Raw genomic sequence first — 22,640 nt, forward strand, 5'->3', positions numbered from 1 at the left:
AATAATAATAATAATAATAATAATAATAATAATAATAATAATAATAATAAAGATTTATTTCTAGCCTGCCCAATCTCGAAGAATCCGGGCGGGTTACAACAGTAAAATACATCAAATTACAATAGAGTTTAAAAAAAAAAAATCAAACCCTAGACCTACCCCCCACACATTCCCAGTACTAAAACAGAATTAAACAATAATAGTATAAAAACATTAAAAACATTAAGGACATTAAACAAAAAAATAGGCAGAAAGATAGATGGGGAAGAATAGGCAGATGAGGGGACAAATATCTCTATATTTGGGGAGGGTAACTAAGTTGGAAATTGAAATGGTCAAGTAGCAGCTGATGGAAAAGAACTCAGTCTCAGCCTCTGCGGTCTAGCTACCAGTCAAAGCAGATGATATGAGGCCAGATAGCCCAACATTTGTCACCACTGGTAAAGCTGCTGGGAAGTCAAGTCCAACAACTTCTGGAGAGCTGCATGATTCCTCCCCATGGAAAAGAGTTCGTATTATGGCTGGCATTAGCCATAGGATTTGTTGTTGTTAACTACCATCAAGTCAACCAATTTATGACAACCCTATCAGTGAGAGACCTCCAAGTCAACCTATCATCTATTCAGTTCAGGTCTTGCAGATTCAAGGTTGTTCCTTATTTGATTGAGTCTATCTATCTAATATGCAGTCTTCCTCTTTTCCTGTTGCCTTTTCCCTGACCAAGCATTATTATCTTTCCTAGTGAGTCACGTTTTCTCATGATATGGTCAAAGTACAACAGCCTCAGTTTAGTCATCTTAGCTTCTAGGGAGAGTTCAGACTTGATTTCCTCTGGGACTCAGTTACTGTTTTAGCAGTCCATGGTATCTGGAAAACTCTTCTTCAGCATCACCTTTCAAATGAGTTGATTTTCTTCCTATCAGCTTTCTTCACTGTCCAGTTTTCACAACCATATATAAAAATGGCAAATGCGAGGGCATGGACACCCCTAACTTTGGTATTCAATTATAGATGAACATACACATAGGATAAACATATCCTACGGTTAAAATTTATTCTGAAATTCTGGAACAACAAATATAACTTCTGTGCTCACAGGTTTTTGCAAAATTAATATAAGATTTGCAAAATTTGCAAAATTTCTCAACTAATACTGAAAATAATTTTAAGGAATCTAAATGCACACAAATACATTTGTACATAATGTTCCAAATGTCTCACACAAGGTGCCGTGGAGATGGGTAGGCACAGTCTGCCTGTACTATCTGCTTCCTTTCACACAAGGATATAACAAAAGATATGACTTTAAATAAAGTTCACAGCTGCTGCTGCTTCTCTGATTTACTGCACCTCCCTGGGCTTTTGCTGAACACATCCATTTTTATCCTCTTTGACAAGGAATGGTTGGAGAGAGAAAGACCAGTAGCGGTTGCACTGTGCCTGTGTGTTGTGGATTAAAGGACGGATGATGAGGGTAGAGGAAGAAAAGGAGTAGATGGGACCACAGGGGGTGAAAAAGAGCAAAGGATCATGTTCTGTGAAAGAAAGAGGAAGGGCAGGGCTATGCAACAGTAGTAGATGGAGAAAGTGAATTAGCCAGCAGAAAGATACTAAGAAAGTTGAGTGGCACAGACAAATTTGGGTGAGGCAGGGATTGAGTTGGCACAAAAGAAAGATATTTCTTGGTTGAACTAGAGCTCTATACTTTTGGTTCAAATATTGGTTTGGGGCTTAGATGATACCACTCCCTGGTACTGAGTTTCAGACAACTTACTACTAATCTTTCAGCCTCATCACTTTTCTTTTGGCAATGTATGCCTAGCTACTGTCTGCCCTCATGGCAGTCATTTTTTGAGAGGACTCACAATATTTTTCTCAGGCTCCCAAATGTATCTGTCGCCCCCAAAATGTTGAGGATTCCTAATGTAATCTAAACATGTTTTACGAAGAGGTAAGCAGAAGCACAAAATGAGACAACAGGCAATTCAAAATAATGGCTAATATTTAAACAGACACGCTAGAAAAGAAACAACAAGGAAGGAAAAGAAGGATACATAAGGGCCAGATGGGCCCATTCACACACACTATGGAATTATAGCTCAAATATTTCATTTTCATTACCCTTTTTCCATCCTATGGAATCCTGGGGTTGGTAATTTGGGGAGGGGCATTTAGACTTCTCAGTGAGTGAGTTCTAATGCCTCATCAAACTATAAACCCAGGAATCTATAGGATAGAACCATTGCAGTTAAAATGATATAACAGTGCCATAATTCTGTAGTATGAATGGACCCCTGGTAAAGTGATCTTGGGGAAAAAATCTGAAATGAAGAGCCATATGGCAGTTAGTCCCAATAAGATCCAAGGAGGGCTTTTTTCACCTCTGCTCAACATAATTCACTGGCACTAGTTGGGGAACTGAAAAAAAAAATTGATGTTATTATGACAGGACAGGACTGTATCCACAGTTTCTTAATCCATGGATTCAAGCATGCATGTCTTAAACTATTTTAAAAATATATACAGCAAGCCTTGATTTCCCCATTTTATATAAGGGACACCATTTTACTATGCATTGTATTTAATGGGACATGAACACTCATGGGTTTTGGTATCCATGGGGCGTCCTGGAACAAAACCCCAGTGGATACCAAGGGCCACTGCAGTAAGTAATATTAGATGATGGGAAGTTGAGTTTAAATGTGTCTGCAGCAGCACATTCAATGTAATGTCCAGTTTAAATTTAAAAAAAATTTTTTTTATTTGTATACCACTTTTCCATCTGATCAAAGTGGTTCACAATACCATACAGTACAATACAAAACAGTACAATAATCAAGCAAGTTTAGTTCTGAGAATTCAAGTTATTGATTTCTACCAGTTTCATTGTTAAAAACAGAAACAAAACCAATAGTTAGGGATCCTTCTACAATAAACCTGTTTGACTTTGGGACATCCCAATGTTCTTTGTTCTCCAAATTAGCAGTCTTCAACTGTAATTTTGAACAATAATTTGTTTCATCAGTGGCTGTAACAAAAATTGATTTTTGATTAGCCCTAAATGATCCTTTAAAATAAAGACATTCATTTTGGCAGAGCAATTGTGGTTAATGGATATCATAAACAAATAATAACAAACCCCACTTACCTAATGATAGCTGTTCCTGAACCACAGTCAAATCTAAACTCCACATAGCTGTTTGCCATGCTAATAGACAGGAAGTCTTTGCTGCCTGAGTCATAGCTGTACAAAAGGACACCGTCCTCTGCATCTGGTCGAAATATGATCTCAAATTCCATGAAAGAAAGATAGTTCTGTGGTTCCAAAGGCCAGGGAATGGTAGCAAAGGATTTCAAGGTCTCATTGAATTGTGGTATGATAAGGATGTAAGCTAGAAGAACAGGAGGGAAAACAAACAACAAGAAATATATTTATTCAGCTTCTCTAGGAAGAAAGAGAGTCTCCTGCTGTTTTGCCATGTCTTCTTTTATAACAGAGATGGGCCCCTCCAGATATATGATACTTCAGGTCCCACAAGCCTTAACCAGCAGGTAAACTGATACCTAAAATATCTGAAATGACACAGGTTCCCTCAGCCTTACACAGTATTGAATCTTCATAAAACTTCATTGCACAAATCAATACTAGTAGCTATACCACAAAGAGTATAATCTATGCAATCTAAATGCATCACTTGCAGCATGAAATATTCCTGGGATGTTCAGAAATGGACAGGAAAGCTATTAATCAATCCTCGGTGTTCTAGAAATAAAATATTTATACAATTGCAACACCAAACAGTTGTTGCAAACTGTTGCAACCCCCCCCCACTAGATAACAGATGGCTTCTTATGACAAATACACAATCTTTGCACATACACATATACCAACTTTACCATAACTCAGAGCTGTAATTTCCTTGAACATCTGTTGGTAATTCCCTTAAATATCTGTTGGTAATTTATATTTTGCAATCCATTATGGAGGAAACAGGAGGATTTGTACACCTTGTAAGTGGCTACAACTATTGACCCATTATGGTCAAAATGGCATTGAATCTGTCATTGTTTACTCCCAAACATGTTTTTTAAATGTCAAGTTCTTTCCATTCTGTTTATGAAGGAATTTACAAATTTTGGTAAATTCACATTACAGATCAAATTGAACTATTCAACAATATTTGTATCTACACTAGTCAAATTCAAAGTGTATGCTATTTGTCTCATGGGGAGGACCATACATATCTGCCACGTAGCCATTTAAAGAGTCTCTCTGGAAAAGAGCAGACAATTCTAATTCATCGCCACAAACATGACTTGCTGCACAAAATTAAAACCAAGGACCTAAAACCTAAGTGATTAAAGTCCTTTCTCAGCACAGTTGGATGAATCTAGTTTCCCTTTTCCACACATTCATGCTAAAAAAAATCTCAAAAATTTTCCAACTTGTTTATGAATAAATTTTCAAATCTGATAAGTCCTTGTCCAAACCCTCCTGCTCAAACCTCCAAACAAAGCAAACAAAATTCCCAATCTTCTCTAACTTTCTATTAAGATGTACTAGAAGCACAAGTCCTGTTCCATTCATTAAAAAAAAAAACCTGGAGCAAAGTGTTCTAAACTGGTGTTCATGACATCTTCTTGAATGAAACAGAAATGAATTTGTGTTCTATCAGACAAACAACTGAGTTGGTTCACATATAACATCTGGTATGGTATAGCACTATACAAATGGACCTGAATAAACTCAAGCAAAGTGTTGGGCTCAGAATTTAGTAAATTCTCTTTTTGGATTACAACTCCCAGAATTCCCAAGTGAGCTATACCAGTGGTGACACAGGACAAAGAACTATAGTTCACAACAACAGCAGCACAAACAACAATTTATTTTCTAAGCTCTCATCAAGGTTTCATGTTTAAAGGCTCTTAATTTAGGATTTTGTTTAAAATAGGAATCTTGATTTCAAACAAACACTGAGTTATGTTAATAATGCATCTTTTGAATTCATTGTTGAATTGGCTTGTTTAGAGACATATTTGAGTTTCCTTAAACCAAGCTCCCTGCTTTGAATGTAATGCTAAACCAAGATTTTATTTTTTTTAAAAAAAGGTCTTTAATTTTTAAAACTCTTTCAAAATCCTCCTTCTGAGTACACAAGGAGAAGAGAAAAGAAGGGGAGCAGGAATGCCTATATTATTATTATTATTATTATTATTATTATTATTAAATTTTGCTCAGTCTCATCCATGGAGCACTAAGTTTAGCATTACATGCAAGTCATCTCAGTGTCTTGACCTGATGATAACAAAACTGACTGAGTCACTTTGTTTACTCACATACCACATTCTAACAATGTCCAGCTATGTAAGTCTGTTGCAGAAAAAACAACAGAGTCTTAAAAGAAATCTTTATTGCTTACATTTCTACAATATTCTTTTACATGTTACATTGTGCTGGACTTTATTGTCAATTTTGGGATGTACTTGTACAGTAGACTTTCTCACATTGAACCAACATGAGGCTCCCAGGAACACAATTCTTTTTCTTCTACATGAAACAAGACAACTGAATTTTAAAGGGAAATTGCTGAGGTGGAGTTGCTAAAATACATATGGGAGACATTCCAATTGCTACTTCAAATTAAAAAAGAATTATAGAATTGGAAGGGACCTCAAGGGCCATCTAGTCCAACTTCTGCATTGCAGGAATACACAATTACAGCACTCACAGAATCATAGAGTTGGAAGAGACCACAAGGGCCATGCAGTCCAACCCCCTGCCACTCTCAATCAAAGCATCCCCGACAGATTGAGATGGACCTTGGAAGGAGGGACAGGGAAATTCAAGCCCCTCAAAGAAGCTGGGGGTGATCTTCTCACCTGAAATGATCTGGCAAAATTGGACCACCAAGACTTCTGTACAGTTGAAACCTCTGAGTAATTACCAATCAGAAGATACTAAATAATCAAGCACTATAAAACAGAATTCAAAGACATAGCCGTGTTGGAAAATCAGTATACAAAAGGATCATGTAGCATCTTTGAAACTAACCAAAATAAAGATGTTGGTAGCATGAGCTTTTATAGACTTCAGCCTACTTCCTCCAATGCATGTTTACATGTATCTGAGGAAGGAGGGTCTAATCTACAAAAGCACATTATGTTTACTTCTTTCTTTCAGTTAGTCTCGATGGTAATACAAGATCCCTTTGCATACAAATATTAAGACAGTTTTTCCCATTAACTAGATTATTTTTAAATAATGCATTTTAAATATTTATTGGTTGATTTTAATATACATCAATTTTATATGCTCTTTAACTAATTTTACATGTTATGTTGTTGCATCCAATCTCTTTTCTTGTAATTTGAATCCAGTGATGCAAGTTAATTGTCTCTGGAGCAGCAGCAAACAAATATAGCTATCATATCACTTCACAATCTTCTCTTCTCCAAGCTAAACATATCTAGCTCCCTAAATTGTTCCTCGTAGGACTTGAATTCCAGACCTTTCATCATCATGGTAACCCTCCTTGGAACACATTCCAGCTTTTCAATATCCTTCTTGAACTGTAGTGTCCATAACTGGACAAAGTTGTCTAGGTGAAGTCTGGGCAAAGTAAAGTGTTTACTTACCAAGTGATTCACTGACTCTAGTCTAGCTTAGCCTAGCAATTGGATTTAGGTTACCTAATGGAAATCTAACTGCAGATAGCAGCCTGTAAATCAACCTCTCACCTTCTTCACAGTGGCGGCCTTTAAATCCAAGAGGGCATAGGCAGATATAACGATCTGCTTTGCTTGCGGTGCAGGTACCACCATTTATGCAGGATGCTTCATCACAAATTCCACTGCTGCATTCACCTAAAAGCAAGCAGAAAACATATACACTGATTTGTCATGCAAGTTGCCCAAGTAATGGGTTAATTTAGCTAATGGTTCTTATTACCTAAAGAAACCACCTCCCATTTTCCATATAAATGCAAACCTTTCTGGGTGACATGCAAATCTGTGTACCAAATTAAGTAACTGAGCTCCAGGCCACAAAGTAGATTCACAAAATCGCAGCAATAGGAGCTAATCATATTGACTTTTCTAGTAGTGATGGGTTGTCACACTGACTGGTGTCTTTCACATTTTATTGGCTTTTCTTTCTGTCTCTCATTGACTGTCTAGGATGCTCAAATCTCCAGACAGTCACTAGGCTGTTTATGTTACAAGTCGCACCAAATGTCTGTTTAACCTTAATTATCTTAAGTGTTGTTTTGTTACTTCTGTATTTGAGAAAAGTCGTAGTAAAAGCTGGAAGTGATAAGCAATAAGGGCTAAGCTTATTAGCTGTTATGCTGTTTGTAGTTAACAGTTCTATCTGCATGGCAGGTAATCCATACTGCCAACATACGGACTTCTGTAATCAACATCTTTATCATCTTGGCATCTAACAGGAAGATGGCTGGAGGTAACAGTATAGAAGCTGTCAAGGACTGACAGATCTGAATGCCTCAGCATTAGTTCTGAAAAACATTTAAATATCTCAGCACATATCATCTTGTGAAATGTGCATTTAATGTGATTTTTTTTTTTAAAAAAAGAACCAAAGGAATGTACTAGTAATTTACACTGCTTCTTCCCCCATGGTATGGTAAACCAAATTCAGAGCTGAGTTAAAGAAGATGAAGTGCCACAGAACAATACCCTCTCAACAGAAATCCAAAAGAAAGAGTATGTTTCACTGTGATAGTACCGTAATGTCTCCTGGAAAGTATTGAACAGTGAGAATTAAAATACACCAATAATAATTTCCCCAAATTTTGACAAGCTGGCAATGCTGTATGAAGGCTAAAAGCCATCTTAAGAATCTTAGGAACGTATTTATTTTTCAAATTACCAATGCAGCCTTCCTTCACATAGCTCAGGGTAATGCACAGGGTAAATAAGATTATCCCAATTTGTCTTCATGACAACCCTCTGGGGTAGGTTACTCTGAGACAGAATGACTTTCTCAAAGTTACCAATGAAGCTTTCTGTCTGAACAGGAATTTATAGCTGCGTGTCCCTGAAAAGGCCCAATAATATTTGGGGCGTGTGTGTTTAATATCATTATCATCATCATCATCATCATTACCATCATCATTATTGTTGCTGTCATCCTCCTCCTCCTCCTCATTTGAGTAGGACCATAAATTTGCATGGCCCTTTACAGAAATGTAGATAGTTTGTTGTTATTCTGTCAATTGCCCTCAAGTCAATCCCAAATGATGGCGACCCTATGGATGAAACATCTTCAAGACTCCCTATCCTTCACCTCTCTGCTTAGATCAGTGGTTCCCAACTTTCCTAATGCCGCAACCCTTTAATACAGTTCCTCATGCTGTGGTGACCCAAACCCATGAAATTATTTTCGTTGCTACTTCATAACTGTAATTAAATAGGTGTTTTCCAATGGTCTTAGGCGACCCCCATGAAAGGGTCATTCGACCCCCAAAGGGGTCCTGACCCACAGGTTGGGAACCACTGGCTTAGATACTGTAAATTCATGCCCAAGAACTCCTTAATAGAGTCCATCCATCTAGTATGTGGTCTTCCTCTCTCTCCACCTTTCCTAGCGTTATTGTCTTTTCCAATGAGACATTCCTTCTCTCGACCTGACCAAAGTATGATAACCTCAACTTTATCATCTTGGCTTCCAGAGAGATTTCTGGCTTGATCTGTTCAAGGACCCAGTTATTTGTCTTTTTGGCTGTCTACAGTATCCTTAGCACTCTTCCCCAATTTCTAATGAATTGATTTTCTTCTTATCTGCTTTCCAGTACACACTTCTAAAGGAGGCCTCGTTCCCACACTAACACGACAACCCTTCATCTCATCTCATAAACCATGAACAATTGTTTGGATTCTGAAATTGCAAGTACTATGCGATTCCTTCTCCCCACCATCCCCATCTCCCTTTTTAGGCAAACTATTTTGTAACTTTTAGGTTACTAATAAAAGGATTTATCTTGGCACAATGATAAAGTTGAGGTTGTCATACTTTGTTTCTGTGGACCAGCATGGCTAAAATATGGTATCACCCCATAAGTGCCGGACTGAGTTTTATGATTTTCAGGAGAGGTCTTTCTCCCACCACCTTCACAGGCAGTTTGGGAATACATGGGAAAGAACCTTCTCAGCAGTTGCTCCACTGGGAGGTCTGGTTAACCCACTTCCTGCTCTCTTCCCTCTGAAAGTTTAAGAGCTCTTTATTTAGGCAGGGATTTCACTTATTTTAATCATATGGTAAAATAGTACAGAAACTGGGGTGCTCCATTTTTATTTTTTTTACATTTTTAATTATATTTTAAATGTATTTTAAACTCTTTTTAACTATTCGAAGACATAGCTGTATTAGTCTGTAAAATCAGTATGCAATGGCTTCTTGTAGCACCTTCGAGACTAATTGAAAGAAAGAAGCTGGTAGCATGACTTGAATCTACTTCTTCTGATGTATCTGAGACTACAACCCCAGCCTCATTCCCACTACGTTTTAAACTGGTTTGCAAATGGGTTTAAATGATCCTGGTTCGCACTTGAATTGAATAGCTGAAGTGAATCGGAGAGGAAGGCCATGCGCTAGACTCCATGTCGTTTTGGATAAATCGATTCCGCACAAGTGTGAACCAGATGTGATTGGAACCGATTTCAACAATCGATTTGAAGAATTTAATTCATGAATCGATTCAGTGTCAGTGAGAACAAGATGTGGATTGGAATCGATTTATTATGACATGACAAGGGGTTGCCGGGTGGGAAAGCGTAAATTAACAACCTGTGTCTGTCCACCCTTCAACCCTCCCCCTCTCTCTTTTCCAAACCAGAAAGCCAAAGCATGTGTGTGGGACTGACAAAAGCAGAAGCAACAGAGCACAACACCTCATGTAGGTGGTGTCGAGTCATTGCTGAAAGTACGCAAATGCAATTGCAGTGATGGACAGAGAAAAAAACATCTCGCTGAAAATGCTTCAAATTGAACCAATTTATTTGCCAATGTGAACTACAAGGGGGTTATTTTGAGACTCCCGCAGGAAACAATTTAATTGAATCAATTCCTTCACTATAAGTGGGTTATGTTATTTTATCTTACATCAAGAAAATGCAATCAGGGCAGGTGTAGTGTGAACCACGCTCCACTGCCGAACCGATCCATCGATTCGAATCACAGAACAATTTATTTGTAAGTGGGAATGAGGCTAGGCCCCTTGAGACTAACTGAAAGAAACAAACTGGTAGTATGAGCTTTCATAGACTTGAACCTACTTCCTCAGGTGCTATAAGATCCTTTGCATTCTCTTTTTAACTGTGTGCTTTTAAAAGAACCTATGTTTAATTGTTGTTGTTGTTTTTTAAAAAAACCTTTATAATATTGCATTTTTAGGTAAATTTTTTGTTTTGAATTTTGTAAGCTGCCTTGGGTCCCTTGGCAGGAGAAAGACGGGGCATAAATGGAATGAATAAATAAATGATAAATAAATAAATTTTGTAATCATGCATTAGCTCCTTCACAGTCAACTTATCTTGTAAGCATACTCAGTGACTGACATGATGGCTATTTGACCTGTTATTGCCCCAGTGTAGAAGGCCTATGTTTTTGACAAATGCTAACTGGCTAAAACATCTTTCATCTTCTGCCACAGTCACTGGAAGTGTGGAAACCATTTCTAGGTCTAAGCACACTTCATTGAAAATGAGTTTCAGTTGTTTCTTGGAAAATTCATGTTATTAAGTGGGGATCGGGATTGCTAGATATAAAATAGGAGAGGTCTCCTGTCCCTTTAATTGTATATAGAATTTTAGCAGGTGTTACTTGTCACACAACCAGGTAACAAGCAATTTGTGCTGAAACTTCCCTCTTCTATACAAACATTGAAACATCTCCAAACTAACATCTAGGACTCTAATAAAACATGATAACCCATGGGACTCCTACATCACGCCCTTCCTGTGACAGTCCAGTCCACCCAATTTGGACAAGTCTGAATGGGTCATAGCACACCCTATGCATGTACTGCTGAATGCACTCTCTATCAATGCATACCTAACCAACAGTAAATCCCAGTGAGTTCAGCAGAGTATACTTTAATATGATAATCTGCTTAATTGTGTTTTAATAGTATCACTGATGGATTTAAGTTGTCCCTTTTTCTTTCTTTTAAACCATGTTGTGAAATGTGTTGGGCCTCTAGTGTCAGAAGAAAAGCACAAGAAAAATTAAATAAATTAATAGTATATTTAGTAGGAATCTTTAAAATGTGTATATCAAAGTTCTGGGATTGCAAATCCCATTATCCTTCATCACTGCTAAACTGGCTAGTGATTATGAGTCTAATAACATCTGGAGGGCTGCAAGTGCAATACCTATGGTGGATAGGGCTGAAGCCAAAGTTTGTCTGTTCTCAGTTTATTTCCTAATAAAATCCAGTTCATAACTAAAGATAGATGGGTCAAGCTGGTATCAATGCTACCAGCAAGAAACTGGATACCATGAAAGATAACCTTGATAATATGCTGAAAAGGAAACATCATGGGGAGGGAATGAGATGAGTTCTCAAGCTTTAATCCAATCAAAGATGTTTTAAGACATATGCCATCAAGTGATCACCTCTTCTTTCCCCATCTGTTTACTCAATCAACACTATCATTTTAATCTTCAAACTGGGACATTCAGGACAAAAATAGGATCTGTATTGTCTAGTTCTGAATTTAATGATGGCTGTCAAAGTCTCTCTCTGACATTTGAAAGACAATATGGAGAGCCCAATTTGTCTCCTATGAAAAGAGAATTACTTTCAGATCAGAGGAAAGTGGAACTGTGCATTTGAAAATCTGGGTTTCCCTAATGCTGGTTTGTCTCTGTTCTTACCACAGTATCAGAGGTTGACATTTCAGAGGAAGGAACTGGCAAAAGTACCTCTGAATATTCCCTGCCTAAGAAAATCCTGCAAAATTCATGGGGTTGCCATAAATTGACAGGTTGTTTTTAGTATGCAAATTCATCGCATTTGTTGTTGTGGGGGACACCTGATATGCTGCATTTCTAGTCATATATCTATTGTGCGCATACATCCAAAAATGCAAATACAGACCAACACAATTTTAAAAAATATCATCAAAGAAGGCCTTCTCTTTTCAGAATTGTATGGTAATTTTTTTTAAAAAATGTATATTACCAAAAATCTTTTAATATGTTGTGTTCTAATATGTGGTGTGCTGCCTTCGACAGGTAACCTTGAAATACAGCTGGCAGACAGACAGATGTATTTGCTAAAGTATCACTGGGATTGAGGAGTGCTACACATCTGAGATCCAAGAACCAATATAGATCAGAAAGAAATTTTTTGATAAGTTTCATGTTCTATAAGTATCCCGTAGATTCTCACTCTATCGTGAAATTGCTCTTTGTGCCATTCTAAGGTGTTGTTTTCTTCAGTTTCTGCTTTCTAGGCCACTCTATTAGCTTTTATATCTCTTCCAAGATATGTCCCCCCCTTTTTTTATCCAAAGGGTTGTGCAGCTATTGCTACTGGTCACTGCCCTTTTTTGATACAGGGACATACAGAAGAGATGAAGGGATGAGCTTTTATCAAAGAAATGCTAGACTTGAAACCAGGATTTATATCTGCTTCCACCATTAACCAAGTGCAGTCACTTGAATAAGCTTTTCAATCAGTTTAGTGATGTGAAGACTTTGTTCATTTATATTTCTTGCCCACCCTAAACAAATAACTCATGGCAGGTTTTGTAAAAGTGAAATATTTGACCTGACTCATGTCATGTATGAACCTCATGGTGGACCAAGGCATCAAACCTGGCTCCTCTCTTTTGTTTCAGGATGGAGGCCAGACTAGCTACTGGTGAAACTCAGCTTGACTATAGGCTAGTTCCCAAGACAGCAAGACCCCAGTTGGGTTCTTTACAAGTGAATGGTAAAAACAAGCCACCCAAGAAGTTCAGAATCTTGTTGCAACAATGGCCTTAAAGCAACTAAGAGCTTAAGTACTCCTCTTGTCTGCATGGTGTTTCACATTCTAGTGCCGCCTAAGGAAGCTGGCAAGATTTAAATCAGAGGTGGGCAAAATATGGTCTACAGGCCACATCCAGGGCTATTTCTGTGGACTACAGGGCACCCCAGAGGTTTTAAAAAAGTTACTTCTAGCTCACTGCCTCTTATAAAAAATTCCTCTCCTGGCCCTAAAAAGGCCTAGGGGCCAAAAACATGCCATGGAACATAGGGATATTTGGAGTAAAAATTTTGATTTTGGGGAGAATGAGGGAGATTGTGGTGGTGGGACCTGATTTTATTCAGGCTGCACATGTTTTATAGTTATGTTATTCAACATTATTTTAACCAATTTTAAATTGTCTTTTTTTAAAATTGAAAAACTTTAAAATTTATTTTTATTTTTTACTTTACACTTTTTAAACTTTAAATTTTGTAATCATTTATTGTTTTAAGTTTACAGTCAGCCTGCACCATACACGGGCTTTGTTTACGTGGCTTTCAGCTTACACTGACACCACACTACAATTAAATGAATGGTGCACGTGCTGCGCCACACACACATGCCCCATTGTTATCAACTGACTTTAGTTCTAACTAAAATCTGCCAACACATATGCAAAACAAAACAATGGCCTACAGATTGGAAACGATGAATATACATTCTTTGCTCCATATATGGAGCAAGAAATTCCAGAGGTGTTAACTGGTTTCAAGAAAGGAAGAGGCACTAGAGATCACATCGTAAACATACAATGGGTAATGGGGTGCTCCAGGGTGTTCTGGAAGAAAACCAGCGGCGGGGTACAGACCGCCGCCGCCGGCTAGTCCGCAGGGGAGCCGGAGCCTCCACACGGCGCGGCTCCCCTGCGGACTGAAAAAGAAGCTCCAAAATGGAGCTTCTTTTCGAGTCGCGTTTGCGACGTAGCGAGGCGCCAGGGGCGCACTTGCTACGTCACAAAGGACGCGACGCGTACGGACGCTCAGCGTCCGATACGCAAAGATGGCGCCGGCCATGTAGAAGGGCCAGCGCCATCTTGTACGGACGGAGTCCGTATTAGGCCCAGGGGCGTCTAAAAGAGACGCCCCTTTTTAAAAATGGGACGTCCTCCGGACGTCCGAAATGCTGGTTTGTAACCGGCCAGCATGTGTTTTTTATACTACAACAAAAGAGATTATCACACAGGAAGGACAGCATCCTTCTCTCATCCTTAAACTTGGCTAATCGTGCGATTGGGGATCACACCCCTGCATGCTTCTGCCATCCTTCTCCCATGGGTAAGGTGTCATGAAGCCATCCCCGCATGCTCCTCCTATAGGTAAAGTGTCATAGAGCCATCATTTGGTATAAACAGGAACTCCTATTGATACCAAATGACAGCTCCATGACACTTTACACGTGGGAGAAGCGTGCAGGCACGGCTCCATGGCACTTTACCCACAGAAGGACAGGAGAAGCACGCAGGGATGTGATAATCTTTGGCCCCCGATCGCGCAATTAGCCAACACTGTCCCTCCCGTGTGATAATTTCCAAAGCTTTTGACTACATAGATCACTGAAAACTATGGATTGATCTTAAAGCAATGGATGTACCACTGTACTTAGTTGTCCCGATGGGAAACCTATACTCAGATTCTCTTCACAAAACTTGAGATGTTGTACAATTAATCCAAGTGGAAAGGCTTTTTAACATTTCCAAGAGACCTCAACAATTTATGAATAAGTTATACATTCAGTCTTCATGAACAAGTTAGGCTCCCATCCCAAGGCAGAGAAATATTGTTTATTGATTCACTGAGTTTATAGCCTACCTTTCCCCTAAGAAGCCTAAGTGGCATTTATGATCCTTCTTCCTATTTTGTCCTCACAGCAATCCTGTGATTTTTCCTCCATGCAGATATGGCCTTAGTCTTAAGGGCTGCATCTGCTCATATGAGCCTGCTTAGGATTTTAAGGTCTTCTTGATTCTGCCACCTGATGGTCACTTTTGAGGAGAATATAAGGGCTTTCTAGGTGGCTGATCCTAATTTTTTAAAGCTCCTTTCCAAGGGAAGTTGCCTTGCCCCCTTCCTTATTGTCCTTCTGCCAGATGCCAAAAACCTTTTTGACAGTCAGACTTTTGGCATCTGACTGGTTCCTGTGAATGGTCTTTTAATAGGGCTGTATACTTTTTTTGATCTCAGATAGGCAGTTAATTTTTTTAAAAAAAATGATGATTGCTTCAGCATGATAGTCTGTTTAAAATGTGTTTAATTTAATTATGTTGTTGCAGTTTTAGTTGTGTGTGTGTGTGCATGCATGTATTCAAGTTGCCTGCTGACTCATGGTGACCCCCATAAATTTCATAAAGTTTTCTTAGGGAAGGAATATTCAAGAGGTGGTGCTGAATTGTAGCCTGCAGAACCAGGTAGTTATCAAGAGTCTCCCATCCAAGTACTAACCAGGGATGACCACGCTTAGCTTCTAAAATCAGACGGTATTTAGTCCCTTCAGGATATTTGGGCCTCTGTTGAGTTTCACTTATTTTTAAATCATGTTATGGGGCTTGGGTCTCAATATTGGGACAGAGGTGGTACATTCAACAAACAAACAAATAGACGAATGGATCTATTCTACGTATGACTGGGTCTGGATCCAACCCTATGAAACAAACAAAATTTGAAAAACAAGAAATAAGACAGACTAAACTCAATCCCAAATGATTATCAAACCAGATGGTTGAAATTTTCTGTGTGGAACATGAGAACCAATTCTCTGTCTTGTTCTTTTTCACATGAATGGAAATGACACTGCACTTACCTACATCAGCTCCACTAAGTGCCTTCCCCAAAGGCCAAGGCCGCATGTCAATGATCTTTCCATTGACAATGAGTGACTGAACACAGCCTTGAAAGCCACGGTTGATTCCTGCAGACCTTACAAGCCAGTAGGCTGTTGGAGCACCTCCAAGGTAGAAGGGAGTTCGGAAAGTAATTTTACTGTACTGACCCTAGAAGATGAATAAGGAGAAAAAGCATTCATAGGAAATTGGACTCCAGAAAGGCAATTTAGTTTGCGTGCTTATTTATTTATATTCTTTTTTTCCAAGGGACTCAGTGCTGTGCAGTAGAACATTTGTAGTCAGTTTCCCATCCAGTCATCTGACCAAGACTGGCACACCCTTCTTTAGTTTTAGCAAGGTTGTTGATTTCAGGTGATACTGTAGCCCATAACATAACTACAGAATCCTGTATTATGCAATAAAATAAATCAAAACCAAGTTCAGCTCTAGGATTTGAGGAATGAAGCCAATTTATCAATGGCAGGCCAATGGTCCAGGACAGAGATAGGAACTAACACATAACTTTCAAAACCATTTTTATTTGGTTCTCAGATGTTCAGTAAATTTTCATCAAGGTTTAATGTGTGAAGCTTTGCTTCTAAGGAAAGAAGCAATGAGAATGTAGTGTAAGTTTTGTACATTGTATTGTCCTTTTTAAAAAAAATAGCATGTATGTTCTGGAGAAGCATAGCACTATAGCAGTCTGCCTCTTGAGTAGATACTTTAGAGAACAGAGGTGTTATCTAGTGTCCCTGTCACCACTGCTGATCTCAGTCCAGCCAAATTCACCTGTTCCATACCTCTAATACGTGAATGCAAGAAGACTGTGAGTTTTTCTATAGAATTGTATCATGGAGATTTTAATCTGCAAAATAGTAGAAACTATATATAACACAGGTCTGTAGCCCTATTTTCCCCTACAACTTATTTCTTTAGTTGCAATTTTACATCCTGAGTTTGTCAATAATCTAAAAAAACATGCTTGTTAAGCAAACCAGTGGATCTGGGATGGTGATGCTGATGAGCTTTATCAGCATTTTTATCCTGGCCCTCAGCCAAAATGTATCTCAGAGAGGTATACATGGCATCAATTTAAAAAATAAAAAATAAAAAAGCCTCCCCATAGGCTTATAATAGAATAAGTTTCATATAGAAAAGATCCAACACAAAAGGAAAGCAGGTGGAGAGTAAAGATATAGAAAAGCAAGTAATCTTTCTGCAGAGTTGTTAAATAGACAGTCAACAGGCCACACTCTTGGATTTCAAGGCAAAAACTTGAGATTTAAGGATGACCTGTAGTAATAGTATAAGGATTATGTTACAACAGGCAGCCCTTGGTGATGTCATTAAGTGCAACACTTTAAGTATCAATTGCAACTGCACAAAGCATGCCATTTTAATTTTTTTAAAAACAAGTTTTTTAGTGAGGAGAAGGGAAATAAAGAAAATTTATATACACACACCATTCAAGGAAGTGCTCTTGCCCTGAGATTTCTCCCCCTCATCTTGCAGACCTGCAATCTGGAAACCCTCCCCAGGTCACATTTTAATGCAGCCTACTAGAAAAGTGGCTAGTGGTGATTTGAATTCTAAGTTTATCTCACCTAAACTTTCATGCCTTTATCTTCTTTGACACATTTTTGCAAAAGGCTGTGTTAACCCTCTAGAAGAATTGGCTGAACACAAACTAGAATTCTACTGAGTTGAAACACAATATCCCAGAAATGGGTGTCCCTTGCCTCTTAAACACTTAATACTCTATTGCTACTCCTTACCCTGGCAGGAAGTGGCATCTATTGATCTGAGGATATTTTAGGATGGATTTAGTCCCAGTGGTAAACCTAGGATGACAATCCACATTTAATTAGGTGTACCAAGTGGCATCTCGGTGGCTAGGGTAAGGAAAGACAAAAGGCCCCGGGGATGTCACAAGCCTTGAACGATCTGGAGATTCTTTCTAAACACCTCCACCTCCCCAAATATAAAGTATCCCACTGGGGATACAGAAGTTGCCTGATTCTGAGTCTGGGGACTCTTTGATATTCCAGCATGCTTCAGAACAAAAATACATTCATAGCTGTATCATGTTTCACAAGTAAAATGACTCACCTGAGATCTACCAGAAACTGGAGGGTTGTTATCCAGTCTAAGCCAACCTTCCAATCCATCTCTGAACACAGTCACACTATGCCAATTGCCCAGTTTAATTCTGTTCTCACTGGTAATTACTGCAATTCCAGTACCACAGTTGAACCTAAAGCCAATATAGGAAAACATGGCAACCTTTCATGAAATGATAAAATCTAATTGCTTCTAACTTCAGGGGAGTTCCCCCTCAAAATCAGTACACTTGTTATTGTTATATCCAAAAATTGTGTTTGAGAACCACATTCCTGGATAGGTTTCTCTTTTTAAACAAGCTATTAACTATGTACTATATACAACTATTTGCCAATTTTCTCATTCTCACTGAGAAAGGATGAGACAGCCCCTCATGAAAATTGTCAATCACCACAAGATTTTGCATATTTCTGGATTTTATTGCAAGAAACATTGGACGTGAAAGCTTATATTTGTGAATAAATGAAAACATTTTGCGTAGAAAAGAGGATCTTTGCAGACAATACACTGTTTTCTGTGCAAAAACATGTGATTCTGCATGATAATGTGTGTGTGTGTGGGGGGAGTTTCCTTGCAAAAAATATATCATATTGTAAAAAAAAAGTGTGTGGAAAAACTCACAATCTCTTCCAGTTGCAGGGAAGAACTTTTGGAATTATTTATTTTTGTTTGTAAGAATTAAATCAAGGAAGATGTATATCTGCAGTATATATGGCATGTGGTGTGTCCATACCACAAACATAAAATACAGTTGCCCTTCCATTTTTATGGACTTTGAATCCACGTCCCTCGCCTGTTCATGGGCAGCAAATGGAGGGGGACAAAATTGGGGGGGGGGGGGGGCCGCCATTCAAACCGATGGGGCTTGAATACCAGCAATTTTGTTTTTGGGGGGGGGGGGGGGTTGTCACGAAAACGGAGGGGCTACTGTAGTTTGAAACCACTTTAACTGCCATAACTCTATTCTGCAGAATTCTGGGACTTGTAAGGGACCAGAGCTCTCTGACAGACCAGGCTGCAAATCCTAGGATTCCACAGGATGAAGCCATGTCAGTTAAAGTGGTGTCAAATTGCTTTATTTTATTATTTTATTATTTTTATTGAACTGTTTTAATCCATTTTTTGTATACAGTGGTACCCCGGCTACGAATTCTTGACCGCGTTACGAATTCGGTTATGAAAAAGTAAGATGGAAAAACGTTCCGGGTTCGATGTTTTTAAATTTTTTTTTTCGGCGCAAATCAACGCGCTTTCAGCGCTAAGAAAGCACTTCGGAGTGCGAAATACGGGTTACGAACGGAGCGGCGGAACGATTAAATTCGTAACCCGCGGGCGCACTGTAATTGTATCATTGTATGCTTGTGTGCACCGCCCTGATTTTAAGAAGGGGGTTATAAATAAATTATTATTATTATTATTATTATTATTATTATTATTATTATTATTATTATTATTATTTCTGCGTGTGGTCAGTCTTGCAATCTCCTATAGATTAATAATCATACCAGTCTAAGGTTTAAAAATATCAGTGTCTGGCATTCCCAGGTGATTCACCACCCCTACATCTACTGGTCTTTTTTTGTGGACAAAATAAGTCCTTTAATCTCTTTTCTCTTCCTAAAATAGATAATTTGGATCTCCTTGCACCTTTGCTACAAATGAGGAAGAAAGCCAAATATCACATATAAAGAAGAAGCCATGAAGTTTCAAGCATTATTTAGAGAAGTACAATATTAGAAGAACCAGACAGGCTAGCTCCTCAGTGAGAGGTAGAGCTGTATTAATATTTACCAGGATCTATATGTGACATTCAAAGCTGCTTGTGAGTTGATGACTGAGAAGCCTCCAACAGCAGCCCCTACAAAAATGGGCAATTGAAAAATATTGCTATTTTGTCTCCAGTATCTGGGTATGATTAAGAGAGAGAAATATGGGTTTGTTATATCAAGGAAAGCTACATCAGCAGAAACTTCATTTTAAGGTGTAATTAGTCTACTAAGAGGAATCTCATTTAGCTACTTTCTTTGATTCATTACAATGCCTATATGAAAACACAAGATTTTTGTAGGCTTTACATGCTTTTTCCATTTTAATGGTGTGACAATATACGTGCAAATAACATTGGGTAAATGTCCTAGTTTCTCTTGAGAAAAAGGGAAAAAAAATTTAGAAGGTACACAGACCTTTGACACCAGCACACAGAAGCAATGTGAATCCCGCATAAGGTAACAATTCTTATAGACTATAATTATCATAATCTATGATAAAATTGCTAACAGTTCAGGCTACTTTGGGACAATCAATTGTGTAAATTCTTCCTCATGTAAAGAGTATCTTTATATTCAGCTGCAGCCATGTCATACAGACTGGAACAGTTTTATACACATTAGGCAGCTAGGTTTTTTTAAAAAATGGCAGTGTGTTCAACTACCAATTGTCCAACAGTCCAAACCATTACACAGCAACATCCTACAACATATATATGACAAAGGGTGAGAACTGAGTACTAAATGTGAATACCAAGGATGGGAAAATTGTGATCCTCCAGCAGTTGTTGGATTGCAACTATAACCATTCCTGCCCATTGTCCATCATAGCTGCGGATGATGGTAGTTGGAATGCGACACAAACTAGAAGGCCACAGCTTCCCTGTGCATGACAAGTTCTGATGGAACTGTAAAGTTACAGTAGTTGGTAAGCAAAGGGATTGTGTAGCACCTTTGGGACTAACAGAAAGAAAGAAGCTGGTAGCATGAACTTTCATAGACTTGAGTCTACTTCCTCAGATTCAAAAGGCGGATGGTCCAGAGACAGAGCATGCTGTGTGAGAGAATAGCAATAGAAATACAAAATTTATGATTATGGAGATGAGGTAAGATGTTCAGTTGTAATGATGGTTGTTGGGGGAACAAAGGCAGGAGGAAAAATGTTGTGTAAAGCCAAGGTGAGTAGAAAATCATATGAATGGTGGTAAGAGTACTGGAATGTAGTTTGGGAACTAGAAAGGAGATGTGATGAATTTGCCAAGATTGCCTTTCTGAGGAAGGGTTTTAGCTAATCTTATAATGTATGCAATGTGCCAGGAAACCATTGTCTCTGTTCAGCCCACTATTGATGTACTGGAGTTTGTGAATATGTTCCAGTTGTGCTATTTCTCTTTCCAATCTTCCTTTGTAGGTGTTTGTTTGTTTGTTCAAGGACCACTGCTCTGAGGTCTGAGGTACAATGCACAGGAAGAGTGAAGTATTCTGCTACAAGTTTTTGTGTATGGTCGCCCCTCCATTTTTGCAGGGATCCATTCAAGACCCCCCCCCACACACACACACACAAATGGAAATTCATGTATATTCAAGCCCCATTGGCTTGAATGGGGATACACTTCTGTGGGCAGCTGCAAGCGTACACCATAGATGCATGCCCCATTGTTTCCCCGTCAGTTTCCCACTCGCATATATGCAAGGGATGCAGATCTCAAGTCCACAAAAATGGAGAGGTGACTGTATTCCCATTCCTAATGTCCAAATTATGTTCATTTATCCTCTGACGTAGAGACTGGCCTGTTTGCCCAATGCAGAGTGCTGAGACTTGGCAGAGTCTGGCATATATCATACTGGAGGATGAGCAAGTGAAAGTCCCTCTAGTTCGTGTGTCATACAAAAGCTCCTTCTTAACCTCAGTAATGAAAACAGTGCAAATGCCAGTGGCACACAGCATTCTCTCTCCCTGTTTTGCCTGCTCCTATATAGTTCAGGAGTATCAATAGCCTTAATACTCCCCAAAAAACTTGGAGCAAAAATGGAAAGGAATACTATTGGGTATAACCATGCAAATCAATCACTAGTTGCCAAGATTTCAATAATAACAGTAACAATAATAGCCACTGCCACTATCCTTTGCTGTTGTGTGTCTTCAAGTCATTTCTGACTTATGGTGACCCTAAGGAGAACCAATCATAGGGTTTTCTTGATAAGATTTTTCAGAGGGGGTTTGCCTTTGCCTTCCTCTGAGGCTGAGTGAGTGTGACTTGCCCAAGATCATCCTGGGGATTCCATGGCTGAGCAGGAATTTGAATCCTAGTCTCCACCACCATAGTCCAGCACTCACACCGCAATACCACACTGGCTTTACCACTACTCTATAATGTTTAAAAATCTCTAGTAAGAAGGGGGCTACATTTCTGGGATCAGAAAATAATGGAAACATTAATGACTCATACTGACTTGTATCAGTATTGCAGTGATGGATTCATAGCCTAAAGTTAAGGATCTGTAACTGTTCTGTATTCAGGAAGAAGACATAGCCGTACTGAAAATGTACACATAAATCACACCCCAGTCCACCTTAAGAGACAGCAGCCAGAATGAGTGGAAAAGGTCCATTTAGCTTCCAATCAGGGTGCAAGAAAGAGGATATTTCCATTCCCTCCCATCAGCAAGTGAGCCGGTGATACTCATAAGTCACCAGTCCTTGTCATAGCCTCACTTTCTGGCTGAAGGGAGGTGGAAATGTTGTCCTCCTTGAGCCCTGATATGAAGCTCAACAGACTTCTTTGCCTGATCTATCTGCTGGCTTTTGAGGTGAACTGTGAGGGGATGCTAGGTCAGGAGATGTTCCTTAATTACATCTCTGTAATTAAACATCCAATCAAGGATATTGGCAATTAT

The 22,640-nt window shown here is 38.8% G+C and overlaps 1 protein-coding gene across 4 annotated transcripts in view; it reads right to left on the reverse strand.

Annotated features, from left to right (window-relative positions):
• EGFLAM (EGF like, fibronectin type III and laminin G domains) overlaps positions 1 to 22,640 on the reverse strand; it is a 170,756-nt gene that overhangs the window by 39,189 nt on the left and 108,927 nt on the right. For all 4 annotated transcript variants that reach the window (XM_042452513.1, XM_042452512.1, XM_042452511.1 and 1 more), the window contains 4 exons: positions 17,965 to 18,109; positions 15,834 to 16,023; positions 6,739 to 6,864; positions 3,149 to 3,392 (listed from right to left, as the gene is read on the reverse strand). In XM_042452513.1, coding sequence (XP_042308447.1) covers positions 3,149 to 3,392; positions 6,739 to 6,864; positions 15,834 to 16,023; positions 17,965 to 18,109 — 705 coding nt within the window. The remainder of the gene's footprint in view (positions 1 to 3,148; positions 3,393 to 6,738; positions 6,865 to 15,833; positions 16,024 to 17,964; positions 18,110 to 22,640) is intronic.

Source organism: Sceloporus undulatus, chromosome 2, assembly GCF_019175285.1.
Source record: "Sceloporus undulatus isolate JIND9_A2432 ecotype Alabama chromosome 2, SceUnd_v1.1, whole genome shotgun sequence".
NCBI lineage: Eukaryota > Metazoa > Chordata > Lepidosauria > Squamata > Phrynosomatidae > Sceloporus > Sceloporus undulatus.